Genomic DNA, 18,389 nt, shown 5'->3' on the forward strand with positions numbered 1-18,389 from the left:
AAGATAAAAAATTTATTAATAAAAAAAATGGTTAGATACTGATTATTTGAAATAGAGACTAAATTTGTAATTAAAAAAACAATAAATATATAATATAAAACGTGCGCGAGCCATTTCTGCCAAATTAGAACCATTTCTGCCAAATTAGAAAACGCGCGCATGCCATCTCCGCCCAATGTTCACTGCCTTAAGTATGAACATTCAACACGATTCTCCATTCTCCTCAAGATCAAACCAGGTCTGTTCTGTCTCTCTCTCTAATTTTGTTTTATTATTCAATATGCGATAAATCGTTTACATTTCAGTGATTTCGTGTCCTCGATTGCGATTCGTCTTCCTGAAAACTGCATCGTTGTGATTTCGTTCCTTTCTGTTCTTGCAATGATTAACCGCATCATTGCAAGTTTGTCTAGAGTCGAGATTGTCAGCTTATTGGAAATGACTGTGGAGGAAAGGTAAATCACGAACACTCGACTTATGTTTCATCTGTTAAATTCTTTATCGTCTTTACATTTTTTACTTCCACCTTACGATTAGGTCTATAGAGAAAATAGTTTGGCTATTCGACTTTTTCCAGCTTTTGAATGGTTGAAATGTTGTCGTACAACATAATCTTCGCTGATTAGTATTTTGTCAAAATCATAACTAAATAGTGAATAGTAAAGGAAGTGGAAATAGAGATTGCTCCGGAGTCCTACATTGACTAATATAGGGAACGATCATGGGTTCATAAGTAAAAAATACATCTTCATTGTCGAACAAAGAATTGTGAGCATCGAATATGTAGTCAAAAAGTGACTAAAATGTTGAATAAAAGGTGTATTTTGTTTGAGGGCTCCAGAGATGGAGTCCTACATCGACTAATATAGGGAGAAGTGTTTATGGGTATATGTAAGAATTCTATTCTCCCTCCCCTTAATCAAGGCTCGACTCCTTTCTTTGGAGCCTCGAACAAAGTTCGTCCCTTTATTGGACACTTTAGTCACTTTTGACTACACCTTCGAGACCCACAATTCTTTATTCGATATTTGAGAATTTTATTAGTCACTTTTGACTACACCTTCGAGACCCACAATTCTTTATTCGATATTTGAGAATTTTATTAGTCACTTTTGACTACACCTTCGAGACCCACAATTCTTTATTCGATATTTGAGAATTTTATTAGTCACTTTTGACTACACCTTCGAGACCCACAATTCTTTATTCGATATTTGAGAATTTTATTAGTCACTTTTGACTACACCTTCGAGACCCACAATTCTTTATTCGATATTTGAGAATTTTATTAGTCACTTTTGACTACACCTTCGAGACCCACAATTCTTTATTCGATATTTGAGAATTTTATTGGCATGGCTCTGATACCATGTTAGGAATCATGACTCTCCACAATAGTATGATATTGTCCACCATAAGCTCTCATGACTTTGCTTTGGGCTTCCCCAAAAGGACTCGTACCAATGAAAACAGTATTCCCCACTTATAAACGCATAATCTTCTACTAAATTAACCAATGTGGGACATAATCCCAATAATCATCAACAGGCCTAACTGTGGCCAAGTTGAAATTCGTGATATAGTATCGAATAAAAATGTATTTACGAGGTTCTCAACACCAAATAATGTATTTATGAGGTTATCAACACCAAATTTTGTAGGATTATGCCGTTTCTAGAAGATTTAGTTAAATTCCAATGAGGTTTTATGAAGTCTCAACGAGTATTATTTAACTATTCTTATTACTACTTTCGCATAATATGGAGATTTAGTTATATTTGAAACTCTCTTATGGTCTATCAGTCAGTGTCCAACGTGAAAGCTAATAGTATAAGGATGTTGAAGATTGTTGGGAGAGAGTCCCACCATAGTTAATTTATGGAATGATTATGAGTTTATAGGTAAGAAATTCCATTCGTACGAGCCCTTTTGGGGAATCTCAAAGCAAAGCCATGAGAGCTTATGCTCAACGTAGACAATATCATACCATTGTGAAGGTCCGTGATTTCTAACGTAGTATCAAAGCCATGTCAATAGAATCCTCAAATGTCGAACAAAGAAGTTGAGATCCTCGAAGGTGTAGTAAAAAATGATTCAAGTGTCAAACAAATGGTGTACTTTGTTCGAGGATTCCAGAGAAGGGGTCGAGCCTCGATTAAGGGGAGACTGTTCGAGGGCTCTATAGGCCTCAAGAGAGGCTCTATAGTGTACAATTAATGAGTCTAGCATGGCCCGTCATGTTGGCCAATTTTTAAAGCCGTATTATTTATTATTTATTCATTTTTTAAAAATTAAATATGCAATTCCTGTCCCAATAAATTTTGAAGGTATGTTTTATCTGATATTATAAGCAAATTTGGAAGGACAAAACGTTCACATGACAAGACTTTGCCCATTAATATGATTATACCTTTTTTTGGTAGAAAATTTGAATTGGTGAACAATGACGTTTAAAGACGTGATTGAATAGTCAGAGAGCAATGAATTTAACGTAATCTTTAAATTATCATTCTCTAATGGGGAAACTTTCTCTGTCCCATTCCTACCACCTATTTCATTTTACATTTCTACAAAATTCTTTATTTATTAGTTTATTATTTTATTTTAAAGTTTCATCTTTCAATATAATTTTTATTAAAAAAATTATAATAAATTAATATATTTTATAAGTAAACATTATATCGAGATTTAAAAATTTAAAGTGGTTGAAGATTATTAGGAGTGAGTTCCATATTGGTTAATTTATTGGAAGATCATGCTTTGAGAAATACTATCTTCATTCGTACGAGGCCTTTTGGGGAAGCCTCAAATGTACAAAGAATTGTAGGTCTCGAAGGTGTAGTCAAAAGTGACTAAATTGTCAAAAAAAGGGTGTACTTTGTTCGAGGAGGGGAGGCTGTTCGAGAGCTCTATAAGCCTCAAAGGAGGCTTAGTGTACTTTGTTCGAGGGGAGGATTGTTGAGGATTATTAGGAGTGAGTCCGAAAAGTCCCACATTGGTTAATTTAGTAAAAAATGATGAGTTTATAAATGAGGAATACTATCTCAATTGGTGCGAGTGAGTCGCACAAGTACTTCTACTCAAAGTGGACAATATCATACTATTTTAAATTTATTAGAGATGGAAAANAAAAAAAAAAAAAAAAAAAAAAAAAAAAAAAAAAAAAAAAAAAAAAAATAATAATGGAAGAGACGGGTGGCGAGAACCGGAGAGCCAAAATCATCCACTAAAACAACACCAGTGGCCTTGCCTCCCGTTCTCCTACTCGCAAGATGCCATTGCCGGCGTTCATTTCATTCCCTACGCTTGTTCATTCTCCTCTCCGAATTAACCAGGTCTCCTTTCCCTCTCCTGCAATCTGTAATCTCCCTCAGCCTTTTCCGATGAAAACCAAACTAATTGTTTACATTTCAGCCGTTTCTTTGCGCATATTCTGGTTTCAGGCCGAGAATCTCCTCGTCAACTTCCTCCTCGGTTTCGATTTCTCTTCCTGATAATCGTGTGGTTGTGAGTTTCTTTTTCTCCCTCTCTTCTTACAATGCTCGACGGCTCTGGCTCTGATTACTGACATAACTATTTTTGTGCTCTTATTTTCATTGTCCCTAAGAGTATGTATGCATCCTTTTTGGATCATTGAATGTGATTGAACGGTTTGGTATGTTTTCGCAGCTTGGTGTTGGTTCTGCAACTGTTGATTTTTTGGCGGCAGTGGCTTCTTATCCAAATCCTGACGACAAAATTAGAACCACGAGCTTAAAGGTATGCTCCTGTATTCTTTTTTCCTTCTTCTCTCTGCTAGCTATACGATCGATACATGAGTTAGTGGTTGCCTAGCTATATATCAAACATTGCTAGAATTGTGTTGTGTATGATATGCAATTTCTGGACCAGTAGAGCCTTATGAAGTGAATATGTTTGGAGTGGCAACTTTTGAGATTTGTGGAGTCTAATCATCAAGGTTAATCATCGATATGGATTAGTTAGAGACTCGCTCAATGGTCTGTTCAAAGCCAGTTAAAGGAAATGGAAATAGGGAGTAAAGGAGCAAACTACATTGCTGCAAGGCAAAACACATTTTCTTCTTTATTTGTAAGGAAAGGGAGTGATGGCTAGCCTTTTGGAAATGTTTTAGAGCGTAATTTTAGAGAGAAAAATAGAGAGAAACACTTGGGAGATTGAATCCTCACTTGTAGTCTTCATTGATTTTTGTAGAGTTTGTAGTTGGAGAGGACTGAAAAGAACCCGAAGTTTTGGGCGAACCAGTTGTCAGGTTGTGGAGCTTGATATTTACTTAGATCTTGCTTACTCAATGCCTATATATAGTAAATGGCTATGTATTCTCCTTACTTAGTTATCAATATAAATCTCTAGTCGTTGTGGAGTTTACCATACGGAGTTACCACATATATTTCTCTTTGTGATTTCTCTCTCTTGTTCTTCGCGTTCTTCATCTAAATCAAATGTGGTTGTGCGATCCTAACACCAATATGAACTCAAGCTTGTTATTTCTTTATTCCTATCTTGTCTCCTTTAAATTGTGTACTGTTTTGTTGGTGGTGTAACCGAAAACTAGAAATTCCTTGACGTGGCTGATGACTTCTTAGGTTCAAGGTGGAGGAAATGTAGGGAATGCTTTAACTTCTGCAGCTCGGTTGGGTTTAACACCAAGGATAATTTCCAAGGTTGCTCTTTATCCCTGGCATGTTTCTTTTAACCAGCCCAACTTCTGAGTACTAAACAGAACTGGTATATATATATACATCGCTGGTTTTGTCTCCTTTGAGTGAAGTTTGTAACATATTCATGCATGATAACATTGTAGGTTGCAGATGATAGTCAAGGAAGGAGTATAGTTGAGGAGCTAGAAGCTGATGGCATAGATACATCTTTTCTTGTAGTAAGCTCTTCATAATGCAGAATTTCAAGTATTTATGATTTCCATTATTATAATTGACTTTTGCATTATCTGATAATACTGCCCTCGTTTGACTGTATTTTGCACGTAGTGTAAGTGTACATGGGACTTGGGAAAAGTCATGTTTATTATTAGTTTTTTCTTGATGCAAAGTGTAATGGCGATGCATGTTCATCCACAAACTATATCGCTAATGGTTATCTTTTGGAATATAAGACTTGAATGCTCTCATCATGCTTAGTGCATTATTTGGTGTTTGTGAGTTATCAAGAAACAGGCAAAGCACGTTCTGTGGTATTGAATTCTAATCCCAATATGTAGTTGTACGGAGAAGTGAAGCAGGAGTGTGAGCATTTGAGGGTCTAAGGGGGAAAGCAAACATTGCATTTACTAGTCGAAGTGTAATTTAGTTACTCCTGACCATTCAATTGCATAACTGTCTGCGACTGAATATTTTGGTGTAGCTTTGATGTTCCACGCTGATCTGTTGAAGTTTGACATTTTGAATTACATCAAGAATTTTCTGAATTGCAAACTTCTCTTCAGTATGTATTTTTAATTAACAGTTGTCTACATTAGAAAGCTGGTCACCTAATACTTGTATAATATTTATTTATCATTTAATTCTTTTTTCAATGAAATGTATATTTTGCATCTATTTTGTCTCTTGACGTAGGATGTTCAAATTTCCATACTCACATTTGTTGGGCCAAAAAATAAAATGTAATATTTTCTGTTCAATATAAATATGTTGCTATAAATATTTCATCCTTTTCCTACTATTTTCTATCTGAAAGAATATCTACTCTCTTTTCATAATGGATTTTAGTTATTTCCTATGAGTTACCACATTTGTGCTTTTTTGTGTTTTCTCAGGTTGCTGAAGGGGGTGTTTCACCCTTTACCTATATTATTGTGGATAATAAAACGTAAGCATTTGCATTTCTATGCTCCTCTACTTTGTCCATGTGCTGAGGGTCTAATATTTCTGAAGAATATTGCAGATTGGTATTATTCGTTTAATCGTTTAGTGAGGCATAAGGATTAGTATGAGTGTTCTTTTGTGGAGATTTAAGCCACCTGTAATCCAAGAAGGGTAAGACTCAAGGCTAAAACTTTGTGCTTGTCTTGAGGCAAGCAAATATGAGCCCTTTAACGATGTCATGGATCAATTTCAAAATGATATTTTGTGGATTGTGAAGGACATATTCCTTCTACAGTCTTGTTGTAGTCTAAATTCTTAGTATTGAGGAGTTCTTTATACTTTGATCTTTCAGAGGGAAGCCTTCTGACGTTAGCAATTCTGAGACAGAATGCACAAAATAAAATTATAAGGAATCTACTTAGTCATTTCACAATTAATTTACTGTGGTGAACTTTTTTAGGCACACTCGTACATGCATACACACACCAGGATCTCCTCCCATGGTGCCAGATGACCTTTCCCGATCAAGCTTGTTGTCAGCCTTAGATGGGGCTAAAATTGTATATTTTGACGTAAGATTGCATGAAACTGCTTTGCTTGTTGCAGAAGAGGTAAAAATGTCATTAGTTGCTTTGATGTTACACATACTGCATTCATGTGTTGAGCTTGCTCTTTCAAGTAGATTATTTAAGAGTCAGACTTCTTTGTTCCCCACCCAGATTGAAACTTCAAAAGAAACTCAACACTTCTCTTCTTTCAGCTTTTGGCTTGTTATTTCTGTCACTTCCTAAATATCTATGAACTGGTTGTTTGTCCTTAATGGTTCATGTTGTACGTGAAAGGGATATTAATTTTACTTTTCCTGTACAGGCAGCTCAGCAAAATATTCCTATCTTGATCGATGCAGAAAGGAAAAGGGAAGGTCTGGATGAGCTTCTGGCATTTGCCAGTTATGTTGTCTGCTCAACAGGTTTTCCTCAGGCAAGTGTTCTTTCTTCGTTCCTCTTTTTGAAAATTTTCCCTACTCGTCAAAATTATCCTGTTTGGAAATTGAACTCTAACAGTACTTGTTACTCTATCTTATTAATTTTTAAATTTGTTATATTGAATCTTAAGTTTGTATTTTTGATCCCCTGGTCTTTATTAATTATCTTGTATACTTTGTAGAGCTGCTTATGTGTTAGGTATATACCTCCACAATTGATATATTAATATCACAAAAGAGCCCTAAGCCGATTACAAGTTCATCCAGGCACTCAAGAGGGCTGTTACTCTCATTCCCAAGCCAAAAGTCTCACACGATAAAACCCACCTTCACCTAAACGTACAGATTAATATGTATAGTCTGTTCACAAAAAGTACTATAACAAAAGACAGCAAAGACAGCTAACTTCTCACAGAAGTATTGCCATTCTTGCCACCTTGCACACCCATTCGCTATAGAGGTCTTACATTATATTAAGAGGATGTTTTATCGTGATAATTAGTTAGAATATATCTCAGATATTTAGGGAGTTGTTAGTATAGATTTGATTAGCCGTATATTTTATTTATTTACCAGATTTAGTTAGATAATATTTTTTCTATTTTTAGGTATTAGTTGATAGTTTATATCCTATTTAAACGTGTTAAACCTGAATGAAGATCATACTCTCAATCCCAATTCTATTTCTATTTCTCATTCTTAACATGGTATCAGAGCACCGATCTTGGTGTTCTTAAATATCCAAATTTCCTTTATGGCGGAATCAGCCAAATCCAGCTTCAAAATTTCGGATGTTGATTTAACACATCCGTACTATATTCATCACTCTGATCAGCCAGGATATTCACTTGTTCCAATCAAATTAAATGGAGCAAATTATCAATCCTGGAGTAAATCAGTTATGCATGCTCTTATTGCCAAGAAGAAAATTGGCTTCATTGATGGCACAATTGAGGAACCGTCCCAAGATGCAAATTCAACCGAATTCGAACTCTGGAATCAGTGCAACAGTATGATAATATCTTGGTTAACTCATTCCGTTGAAGCAGATATCGCTAAAGGCATTATTCACGCCAAGACAGCTCATCAAGTGTGGGTTGATCTTCACGATCAATTCTCACAAAAGAATGCTCCAGCAATTTTTCAAATACAAAACTCGATAGCAACGATGTCACAAGGAACCATGGCACTGTCAACATATTTCACCAAGCTCAAAGCACTCTGGGATGAACTGGAAGCGTACCGCACACCATTTACCTGTAATCAACGTCAAATACATATTGATCAACGCGAAGAAGACAAGTTGATGCAATTGCTCATGGGGCTCAATCAGTCTTATAAAACGGTGAGATCTAACATATTGATGATGTCTCCATTACCTAATGTGAGGCAAGCCTATTCATTACTTGTACAAGAAGAGATGCAGCGTCAGGTAACTTCCGAACCTACTGAGAAAATCTCGATTGCATCAGCAGTGCAAAAGAAAACAATATATTCAAAATTCGCCAAGGACAAATTGTGTGAACACTGCAATAAAAGTGGTCATACAATTAATGAGTGTCGAATTCTTAAGTTTCACTGTAAGTTTTGTGATAGAAGGGGCCATACAGAAGATCGGTGTCGACAGAAAAATAATTCTGGAAGGACAAGACAAGACAATCAACACAATAACCGTGGATATCGATCATCTGCAAATATGGCCGATGTTTCACAGTTGAATACAGAAGAACAGTCACCTAATTCCATTCCAAATTTTTCTTCTGAGCAATTACGACAGATAGCACAAGCCTTATCTGCAATCAATCATCACCCTTCTGGTAATTCTGACAATCACATCAATGTTGCAGGTTTGTTTCCCATATCTACATTATCTATTAACTCTGCGAGTTCTAATTCATGGATTCTCGATAGTGGAGCTACGGATCATATAGTATCAAAATCTTCTGTTATGACTGAACCAAAGGCTGCCATCATGTCTGCAATAAATTTGCCTAATGGAGAGACAGCACGTGTGTCACATACTGGCAATATTTCTCTTAGCCCTAACCTTCAATTAAACAACGTTTTATGTGTGCCTTCATTCAATTTAAACCTAATGTCGATCAGCAAACTTACCAATAACTTGAAATGTTATGTCACCTTCTATCCTGATTCTTGTGTTATGCAGGACTTGGCTACGGGGAAGATGATTGGCTCGGGTAAACAATTTGGAGGTCTCTATCATATTTCTTCATCTCCAATCAAATCTTCAGCTCATCAAGTATCTCAGTCATCTGATTTGTGGCATTTACGCCTAGGTCATCCTTCCTTTTCTCGTTTTAAATTTCTAGCTGATCAATTGCATCTTAATAATGCGAGTTATTCTCATAATTGTAGTATCTGCCCGTTAGCAAAACAAACTAGGTTGTCTTTCCCAAGAAGTTCAATAACAACCCATTCTGCTTTTGATCTGATACATTGTGATGTTTGGGGACCACATAAAATTCCTACCCATTCTGGTTTGCGTTTTTTTCTCACTATTGTTGATGATTTTACTCGATGTACTTGGGTTTTTTTAATGCAACATAAGTCAGAAGTACATCATTTGTTAATGAACTTTGTTAAATTCGTTCAAACTCAATTTCATACTACTATCAAGATAGTTCGATCAGACAATGGGACTGAGTTCCTATCTTTGCAACCATTCTTTACTTCTTGTGGTATTGAATTTCAGCGCACTTGTGTCTATACTCCACAACAAAATGGAGTCGTAGAACGCAAGCATCGCCATATCCTAAATGTAGCTAGGTCTCTTCTTTTTCAGTCACAGGTTCCACTTAATTTTTGGGGAGAGTGCATTTTAACGGCTGTTTATCTTATAAATAGAACGCCATCACCATTATTATCTAACAAGACACCCTTTGAAGCACTCTACAAACGACCACCTACATTTCATCATCTTAAAGTTTTTGGTTGTAAATGTTATGCAACTATAGTACATCCTAAGCAAAAATTTGAACCTAGGGCAACTCCTTGTGTTTTCGTAGGATATCCTTGTGGTCATAAAGGTTACAAGTTGTATGACATGCAATCTCACAAATTCTTTATCAGCCGTGATGTCAAATTTTGTGAAGATGATTTTCCTTTTTCATCAGCTTCACAAACTTCGACATTAGCTCCTTCGACTCCTGTTGTACCACTTCATGATCCATCCTACTCAAACATCCATCCTCCACCTTCTATTCCTTCACCTCCTACTCCGTCGTCTCCTCCACCTTCTCCAGATTCGCCCACTAATTCCAATCCTATCCCACCTGATACATCAGCTCCACTTCGACGTTCTACTCGTACTAAACAGCCTCCAGCTTGGCATAAGGATTATGAGATGTCTTCTGGAGCCAATCATTTAACCTCTAGCTCAAGTCCCGGCACTGGCACCAGGTATCCCCTTCATCATTACCTTTCATTCTCTCGTTTTTCTCCTACTCAACGTGCTTTTCTAGCTCTTATTACATCCCAGACAGAACCTAAAACCTATGACGAGGCAGTTGGCGACCCGTTATGGCAGCAGGCTATGAATGATGAAATTGCAGCTTTGGAACGTAATCATACATGGTCTCTCGTTCCTCTACCACTTGGTCATAAAGCTATTGGTTGTCGTTGGGTGTACAAAATTAAATACAACTCTGATGGTTCTGTTGAACGTTATAAAGCTCGACTAGTAGCAAAGGGATACACTCAGGTTGAAGGTATTGATTACACAGAAACATTTTCCCCTACAGCGAAACTTACTACACTTCGTTGCTTACTCACTGTTGCTGCTGCTCGAAAATGGTTCACCCATCAGTTGGATGTTCAAAATGCCTTTCTCCATGGTAATCTAGACGAGGAAGTTTATATGTCTTTACCACCAGGTCTTCGCCGACAGGGGGAGAATACAGTATGTCGGCTCCATAAATCTCTTTATGGATTAAAACAGGCTTCTCGCAATTGGTTCTCCATATTTTCTACAACTATACAAAATGCAGGCTACACTCAGTCCAAAGCAGATTACTCTTTGTTTACTAAGAGTAAAGGTACTTCTTTCACTGCAGTTCTAATCTATGTTGATGATATTCTGTTGACAGGCAATGATCTCGAAGAAATTCAATATCTCAAGACTAGTTTACTCCAGAAATTTCTTATCAAAGATTTAGGAAATTTGAAATATTTTCTAGGCATTGAATTTTCTCGATCTAGAAAAGGAATTTTTATGTCTCAAAGGAAGTATGCTCTAGACATACTTCAAGACACAGGTCTTACAGGAGCACGTCCAGACAAATTTCCTATGGAGCAAAATCTGAAACTTTCTTTAACTGAAGGAGAGAAGTTGAATGATCCAAGTAAATACAGACGGTTGATTGGCAGATTAATATATTTGACCGTCACTAGGCCTGACATAGCTTATTCAGTTCGTATGCTTAGCCAATTTATGCATGAACCAAGAAAACCACATTGGGAGGCAGCTCTTCGAGTTCTGAGGTACATCAAAGGCACTCCTGGTCAAGGACTTCTACTGCCATCTGAAAACAATTTAAGATTACAGGCATATTGCGATTCTGACTGGGGTGGTTGTCGAACTTCCAGACGATCTATTTCTGGGTTCTGCATTTTCCTCGGAAATTCAATTATTTCTTGGAAGTCTAAAAAGCAGACTAATGTGTCCAGATCATCAGCAGAAGCCGAGTATCGAGCTATGGCAAATACTTGTTTAGAGTTAACTTGGTTAAGATACATTCTTCAAGACTTGAATGTTCCACTGTCCGAACCAGCATTATTATATTGTGATAATCAAGCAGCATTACATATAGCAGCCAATCCAGTTTTTCATGAACGTACGAAACACATTGAAATAGATTGTCATATAGTTCGAGAAAAGTTACAAGCTGGAATCATCAAACCGTGTTATGTTTCGACCAAAATGCAATTGGCAGATGTTTTTACTAAAGCTTTGGGAAGACAGCAATTTGACTTTTTGAAGGACAAGTTGGGTGTGATCGACATACACTCTCCAACTTGAGGGGGAGTATTAAGAGGATATTTTATCGTGATAATTAGTTAGAATATATCTCAGATATTTAGGGAGTTGTTAGTATAGATTTGATTAACAGTATATTTTATTTATTTACCAGATTTAGTTAGATAATATTTTTTCTATTTTTAGGTATTAGTTGATAGTTTGTATCCTATTTAAACGTGTTAAACCTGAATGAAGATCATACTCTCAATCCCAATTCTATTTCTATTTCTCATTCTTAACACATTATGCCTTACCTAACTCGTTTGTTTGAGAGAATTTTTTATTCCACGTGCAAGCAAAATGACATTGATTTTTTCATCTAGTAGTGCATATAATTTTTATACTGTGTTGTATGTATGTTTGAATTTGTATTAAATTTCTGTTTTTTTTTTATTTTAATACTTCTATTCATCTTTTTACCTGGAGTTGTTTATTGTTTATGTGATCATGCTCTCTGTTGTTACTAAATTATAGAAACGGTATTTAATGGACAGGAATGGACAGAGGCACCATCGATTCCATCTGCACTTGTTTCCATGCTTTTGCGACTTCCAAAACTCAAATTTGTGATTGTCACCTTGGGTGAAGAAGGATGCATAATGCTCGAAAGAAGTACTAATGGTGACTGCTGATGATCAACTTTCTACCATACCGTTGGCATCATATGATGCTGTTCACCCTCAAAGGGTTGATATTGGTTTGGTACAAAATTTTGTATATTTATTTTATACTAAAATTTACTGGTACTTTCTCTGTTTCTGGCAGAAACACCTGATCAGATAGAAGAGTTTGAAGTAGACAACTTACTAGAAGTGATCAAAGGCAGAAAGGATGAGAATATAAATGTCCCAACTTCTGTTTCATCGGTAATTTTTTTAAAGTTATTTTGGCGTTTGCTCAACCCTACCTTAGTCCTTAAAAATGATTGGCTTACCATGTGTACCATTAAAGTGTTATGGTTTGTCACGACCCATGTAGATTGATGTCTGTGACGTCATCAATAAATAGTTATGTAAAGAAAGGAAATGGGAAATACTTGCCACCGTTTGCAGGGTGGTTTTTGTACCTAGACATCTAGGAGAGGTTAATTATGAAGTCTGTCCCCCACGCAGTGTTTTGGACGTAGTATGTTGGATCAAATGCTGCGAGGCTACCTGCTGAAGTTACGTTGGTTTTGAAGATGAAAACCGTTGGTAAAATTTGTAAGAAAAATGAATGGTTGACGGATGCAACCATTTCTTTTTCTCTTGTATAAAAAAGATGACTAGTTTTATACAAATCATCTGAGGGATGTATGGAGCTTTAGTATGTATCTATGCTATTATAATATTGCACAAGCGTATGAAGTTTAGGTTGAGCATAGGAATCGTCAGATAGTATACGAGTGCTAACCTAATGAACACATTAATATCTGCGGTTGAGTCATAGCTTATGGGTCCAAGAGAGTTCATCCTCTTAGATATTAGGATGTGAATGAGATTTGGTTATATTTCGTCCTCATTTTTTCTCTTCAGCCAGTGGTCAGGTTGAGGGCTGAGGGGATAGGGACAGTTTGTGGCAGGCTGTTGCTCGGAACAGCTGAAAAAATACCAGCGTCTGAGATTGTTGATACGACTGGTGCTGGAGATGCATTCATTGGAGCAGTTCTTTATGGTTCGTAATATGAACAATTTTAACTTTGTTATCCTTGTATTTTCTAGTGGCTGCTTTGTTCTTTAGAGTTTAGCTTGCAATTTTATTTGTTCAAGCTTTTTTGCAGAATATTTGCGAACCATTTCAGAATGAATCTCCTGACATATATTTGTTCATCCTAGAATTTTTATGTTCGTTTTTACTTGTTTTTATTTTTAGCTTAATTAACATCCGCCTCAAAAGTTATGCTTTTCATTTCAATTCCAGCCTTATGTGCCAACATGCCACCTCAGAAGTTATTGCCATTTTCCTCCCTGGTNTTTTTTTTTTTTTTTTTTTTTTTTTTTTTTTTTTTTTTTTTTTGTCTAATATGCTACTTTTATTTTAAATTTTTTTGGAGTTCAACAACAAATGACGTCTAACAAATGACGTCTAACAAATGACGTCTAACAAATGACGTGAGACGTGAGAAATTTGAACCTCTGACCTTCTGGTCAAGAGTATATATCTTAATTAGTTGAGTTATACTTACTGTTATGTTTCAATCGTAGGCTGCTGGATGTTGTCGTGCTTTGGGTGCACGAAGCGGTCTTCCATATCGTACGGATCCACGCCTGGCATCATTCTTACATTAGATATTCCCATTGGATCATCATTAACTCAAATGTGAATCTATGTTCTCAGCCCACTCCATTAACTCGTTACCTTCTGTCGAAATGTACTTCAGCCCAAACCAAGAATTTTAATTCAAAATAGCAGCACCATTGAGCTTGGTTCCATGCCTCCTTTTGAATTTCTTCAGCAGGTTTTACGGTCAAAAATGGGGGAAAACAAGTACCAATGCGAGATTTGATGTTTTCTTCAAGTGAAACAATTATTATGGTACGCAAATTATCCATTCTTGGTAAATCAGTCTTCACGTCTGTGCTTCGAAGTATAATGACTATATTCCCTTTAGCTTTACAAACCTAAATACCATTTCTAGATTCCACTATTCAGACGTGGGCAGAGCTTTTTATGTCTACCCTATTCGATTTCGAAATAGGAGTATTTAGTTGGTTTAATTAGAAATATCGTAATGAGGATTCCTTCCAGCTTTAACTAGTTTATACCACTGACTTGAGCATAGTTTAATCTCTCACTTGGAAGTAAAGTTCGTTGGTGCGGTAAAATCATTTACTGCTGGGTCAACATTTGAGCATAGTTTAATCTCTCACTTGGAAGTAAAGTTCGTTGGTGCGGTAAAATCATTTACTGCTGGGTCAACATTTTAATAGATAGCAAAGAAATATTTACTAAGTAGCGTGAACCACCTTGTTTCCTCACTATTTTTATCCTTCAATTGTAGGAGAAAATATTGCCCGGGATGGTGGTTTTGAGGACATGGATACTTCACAAACCATGCACGGAGATCCTTCTATCCTTTCCAGGTACTACTTAACTTTGACTGAGTACTTGCATTGTCTGGGAATTGCCGAATCATTACCGTGGAAGCCCATTTGGTCCATGAATATGGCCCTAGTCCATCTAAACATGGACGTTTGAACTGATATCTAAGCCCATCTATGTCAAAACATAGCAAATGGGATCTTACCTAGGAAGCCAAGAGCCCACCCCTAACAGATATTTTACTTTTTGAGCTTTACCTTTTGTGCTTTTCTTTAAAGTTTTTAAAACGTCTCTATTAGCGAGAAGTTTCCNAAAAAAAAAAAAAAAAAAAAAAAAAAAAAAAAAAAAAAAAAAAAAAAAAAAAAAAAAAAAAAAATCATTCCAGAATCCATACGAAATTTTAAGTGTCCTGATTGTATAGGGATCATGTTACTGATCAAATCTGACTTCAAATGAATGAAGAACAGAAGAGTGCTAGTGTTATCCTGTTCCACTAAATGATTACACACTAAAACGTAAGCTAGTAGCTGGTCTATATCTAAATAGCATATTAGGCTTTGCTTGGGCTGTAATAACAGCTCAATTTAAATGTGTTTACAACATAATGGAAATAAAAAAATTTAAGAACTCAGAGGAAAAATGAAGGAAGGTGCCTTGAACAGTGACAAGTATCTACACAAATCGAGATCTCATAGTTGGATTCACGAAGGAGTAGAGAATGGAAACAGTATTTGGCCACCCATGAGAACTTCACATGCCATTATGACACTCTTCCAATAGGCTGCCTCAAGTGCTTCGAAATCCCTTCTCTTCTTTGTGGTTCGGGACCATAAGATAAACAAAGACACACCTCTTTCCCCAATTGGACCACCTTCAATCTTTCAACCCATTTTGCCTTTCCCTTTCATCTCTTTCTTTCGTCTTTTTGGATATGGATCGACCAAATTTTGGATAAGTTTTTGAATTTTGCTACTCATTTTTCTGGATCACACTATAACCAAAAAGAGGATATATCAATAGTTTTTTTTATTCCCTGATACTATATATGGATTTTNTTTTTTTTTTTTTTTTTTTTTTTTTTTTTTAGCGTGAGAATTGAACTATGGATCTTTGAGATGATAATTAGTGTTTTATCCAATAAACGTGAAATCCAAAATTAAGAAGAGTTTGGTCTTTGAACTTCACATCGGTATAAATTTTTATGAGAGAGCGGAATATTATTTTTTAGAAGTTTAAGGTTTCCTTCAAATAGAAAGTATAATTAAGTCCCGTGGTTTCCTTCAAAGAGAAAGTATAATTAAGTCTTGTAGAAAAATCTTGTAATGAATATAAACTAAACTGATGTCTGACCCGTGTGCTTTTTACGTTCGTATTTGATGTGTATTGAACGATAATTGATTTATTCAACGCTGACTTTGGACAGTAGGAAATGAAGTAGTTTTTATTCTTTTCCTCGTTCCTTTTGGTTACCAATTAAAGAGGCTCGACTTTTAATTAGTCTTGAAGGTTCACCTGACTAAGTCACCTCAACATCCTGGAATTGGTCCATGGAATTAGCAAATAAGGTCCCCTCCAATCTCCTCCATGCCCCCCACCTTCTTCCTTCTTGCATTATTGCCATTTGGGCAATAGCTAAATACCTAACTTGTTCACATGTACCATGTACCCTATCACCCATGGCTTTGAATGAAACGCTTCCCTATTTGTCTATTTTTCTACTAGTTTTGGTCCCAAAGCCTTTATTATACCTTCTCATTTTGCATCAAAAGTTTTACATTTCATCCTCTTGACTCTTTGATCAATATTCTCGTTCACATATTATCCATAATAACCTTAGCCGACTTCACTCGTAATTCAAATAGTCATGCTATCAACGTTTTCTATTTTGGGTCGTAGGTTTGAACCTCGTCTTATTTGTAAATAAGCTATTTGTAATAACCTTAGCCAACTTCATTCCTATTTCAAGTAGTCATGCTATCAACGTTTCTATTTTGGGTTAAAGGTTTAAATATCGTCTTTTTTGTAATATAAATATATTAATATTAGTAATAAATAAAAAATCTTCATTTTTTTTTTTGTTTGTTTGTTTGTTTGTTAAGGAATTCATTTTTTTTAAAATGTTGCCTTTCAATAAGATTTGTACCATTACAATTTTTTGTGTTTGGAATGACCCCATTTTCATTAACTTCTCTTGGTATAGACTATGGACTCATTAATTATGCTGTGACAAGTCATGAAATTATTTATTTTATTTTATAATATTACCATTGCAAATGAGGGGGTGAGATTCAAACCTATTTGTCTAGGCATACCTTTGAAAGTCACAGGTGGATGGTAATAAGTCATATTAATTGATCCATGTAAAGCTTTTTTTATCGCTTTTAAATGGATCAATTATGTACGGAGACGATCTCCATAGATAGAAATTTTTTAGGAAGTCATTAAAATAAGATTTCACTCAGTATCGTAAGGAATTACGCATACTGTTGATATAGACCATAACTATCCATTCTTTTAAAATTTTATTAATATAATTTCATATCCTTATAAACATTTTTATATTAGTTTATTGATGTACTTCTCCTTCACATGGTCACAATATAACTCGACTGTTCTAACCCTAGAGATTTAGTTTTTTAATTTTAGGTTGAACACAAACAAATAAATATTATTGAATGTTAATAGTTTTGAATTTTTAGCATACGGTAATATTAAAATGGACAATCCAAGGAAGGGATGAAAACAGTGTAAATCCAACCATGACATTTAAATCTGCGTACGCAAAAGCATTAGGAGCTGGTCCAGTTGTAGCAATAGTAATGAACCGCACGCATGACTAGATTCCTTCTGGATCCTTGTTTTCTTTGTTTCTTTTTTCTTTTTTAATTTTATTCTCATTTTCTTTTTTAAAGCTAACTATGAAAAAGAAATTAGCATCCAATACATTTATTTGAGTGGCTTAGGCTTAGGTTCATGAATTTGATCTACTTCCATTCCATGCTTATTTCCCATGTTATTTTCCCTCCTTAAATTGTCTTCATTTTTCTATTTTTTTTCTTGGAATTTCGAATTTTCTTCTAGGGCGTTTGGTATTATATTATATGATGAACTCTTAAATTTTTTTTAAAAGTATTTTTAATTAGCTACAAATACTTATTATTAACAATTTTGATATTTTAGATTAATTATTAAGCATTGTTTAACTGAAAAAAATGGAAAAGAAAAAGAAAAATAAGATTTGGTCTTCTACATAAAGCGCACACTAGCAGTCCCCTATGAATCTTCTCCTTCAAACTTATCCTAATTCAAGTCAGTTTGTATCATTTAATTCAACCTCTAAATCCTAATTAGAGAAAAATTATTGGATGAGACTGTCATATAGTTGACTCATAATATAACTGTGTTAGTTCTTAGGCGTGGATTGTGTTAGTTCTTAGGCGTGGATAAAAAATTTTGCATGTTTTTTCATAACCCTTTTATAGTTTCTTTCTCATACATCAAACCA

General features: G+C 35.4%; 1 protein-coding gene across 1 annotated transcript; it reads left to right on the plus strand.

The window, feature by feature from the left end:
• The first annotated feature begins 3,193 nt into the window (after positions 1-3,193).
• LOC111811390 (ribokinase-like) lies at positions 3,194-14,274 on the plus strand. The gene is made up of 13 exons (XM_023698205.1): positions 3,194-3,335; positions 3,415-3,507; positions 3,670-3,759; positions 4,605-4,682; positions 4,823-4,897; positions 5,792-5,844; positions 6,301-6,451; positions 6,711-6,821; positions 12,358-12,484; positions 12,629-12,729; positions 13,378-13,516; positions 13,763-13,814; positions 14,046-14,274. The coding sequence occupies exons 1-13, from the start codon at positions 3,273-3,275 to the stop codon at positions 14,128-14,130; spliced, it is 1,218 nt and encodes a 405-aa protein (XP_023553973.1). The 5' UTR covers positions 3,194-3,272; the 3' UTR covers positions 14,131-14,274.
• Positions 14,275-18,389: the final 4,115 nt, after the last annotated feature.

The sequence above is a fragment of the Cucurbita pepo genome, chromosome LG15 (genome assembly GCF_002806865.2).
Source record: "Cucurbita pepo subsp. pepo cultivar mu-cu-16 chromosome LG15, ASM280686v2, whole genome shotgun sequence".
Classification (NCBI taxonomy): Eukaryota; Viridiplantae; Streptophyta; class Magnoliopsida; order Cucurbitales; family Cucurbitaceae; genus Cucurbita; species Cucurbita pepo.

What these genes read in the sequence shown, in the direction of transcription:
- LOC111811390 (XM_023698205.1), top strand. Translation starts at nt 3,273, where the DNA reads ATGCCATTGCCGGCGTTCATTTCATTCCCTACGCTTGTTCATTCTCCT. An exon ending in CTCCTCTCCGAATTAACCAG is followed by an intron (nt 3,336 to 3,414) that starts GTCTCCTTTCCC and finishes TTTACATTTCAG; the next exon opens with CCGTTTCTTTGCGCATATTC. An exon ending in CTTTGCTTGTTGCAGAAGAG is followed by an intron (nt 6,452 to 6,710) that starts GTAAAAATGTCA and finishes TTTCCTGTACAG; the next exon opens with GCAGCTCAGCAAAATATTCC.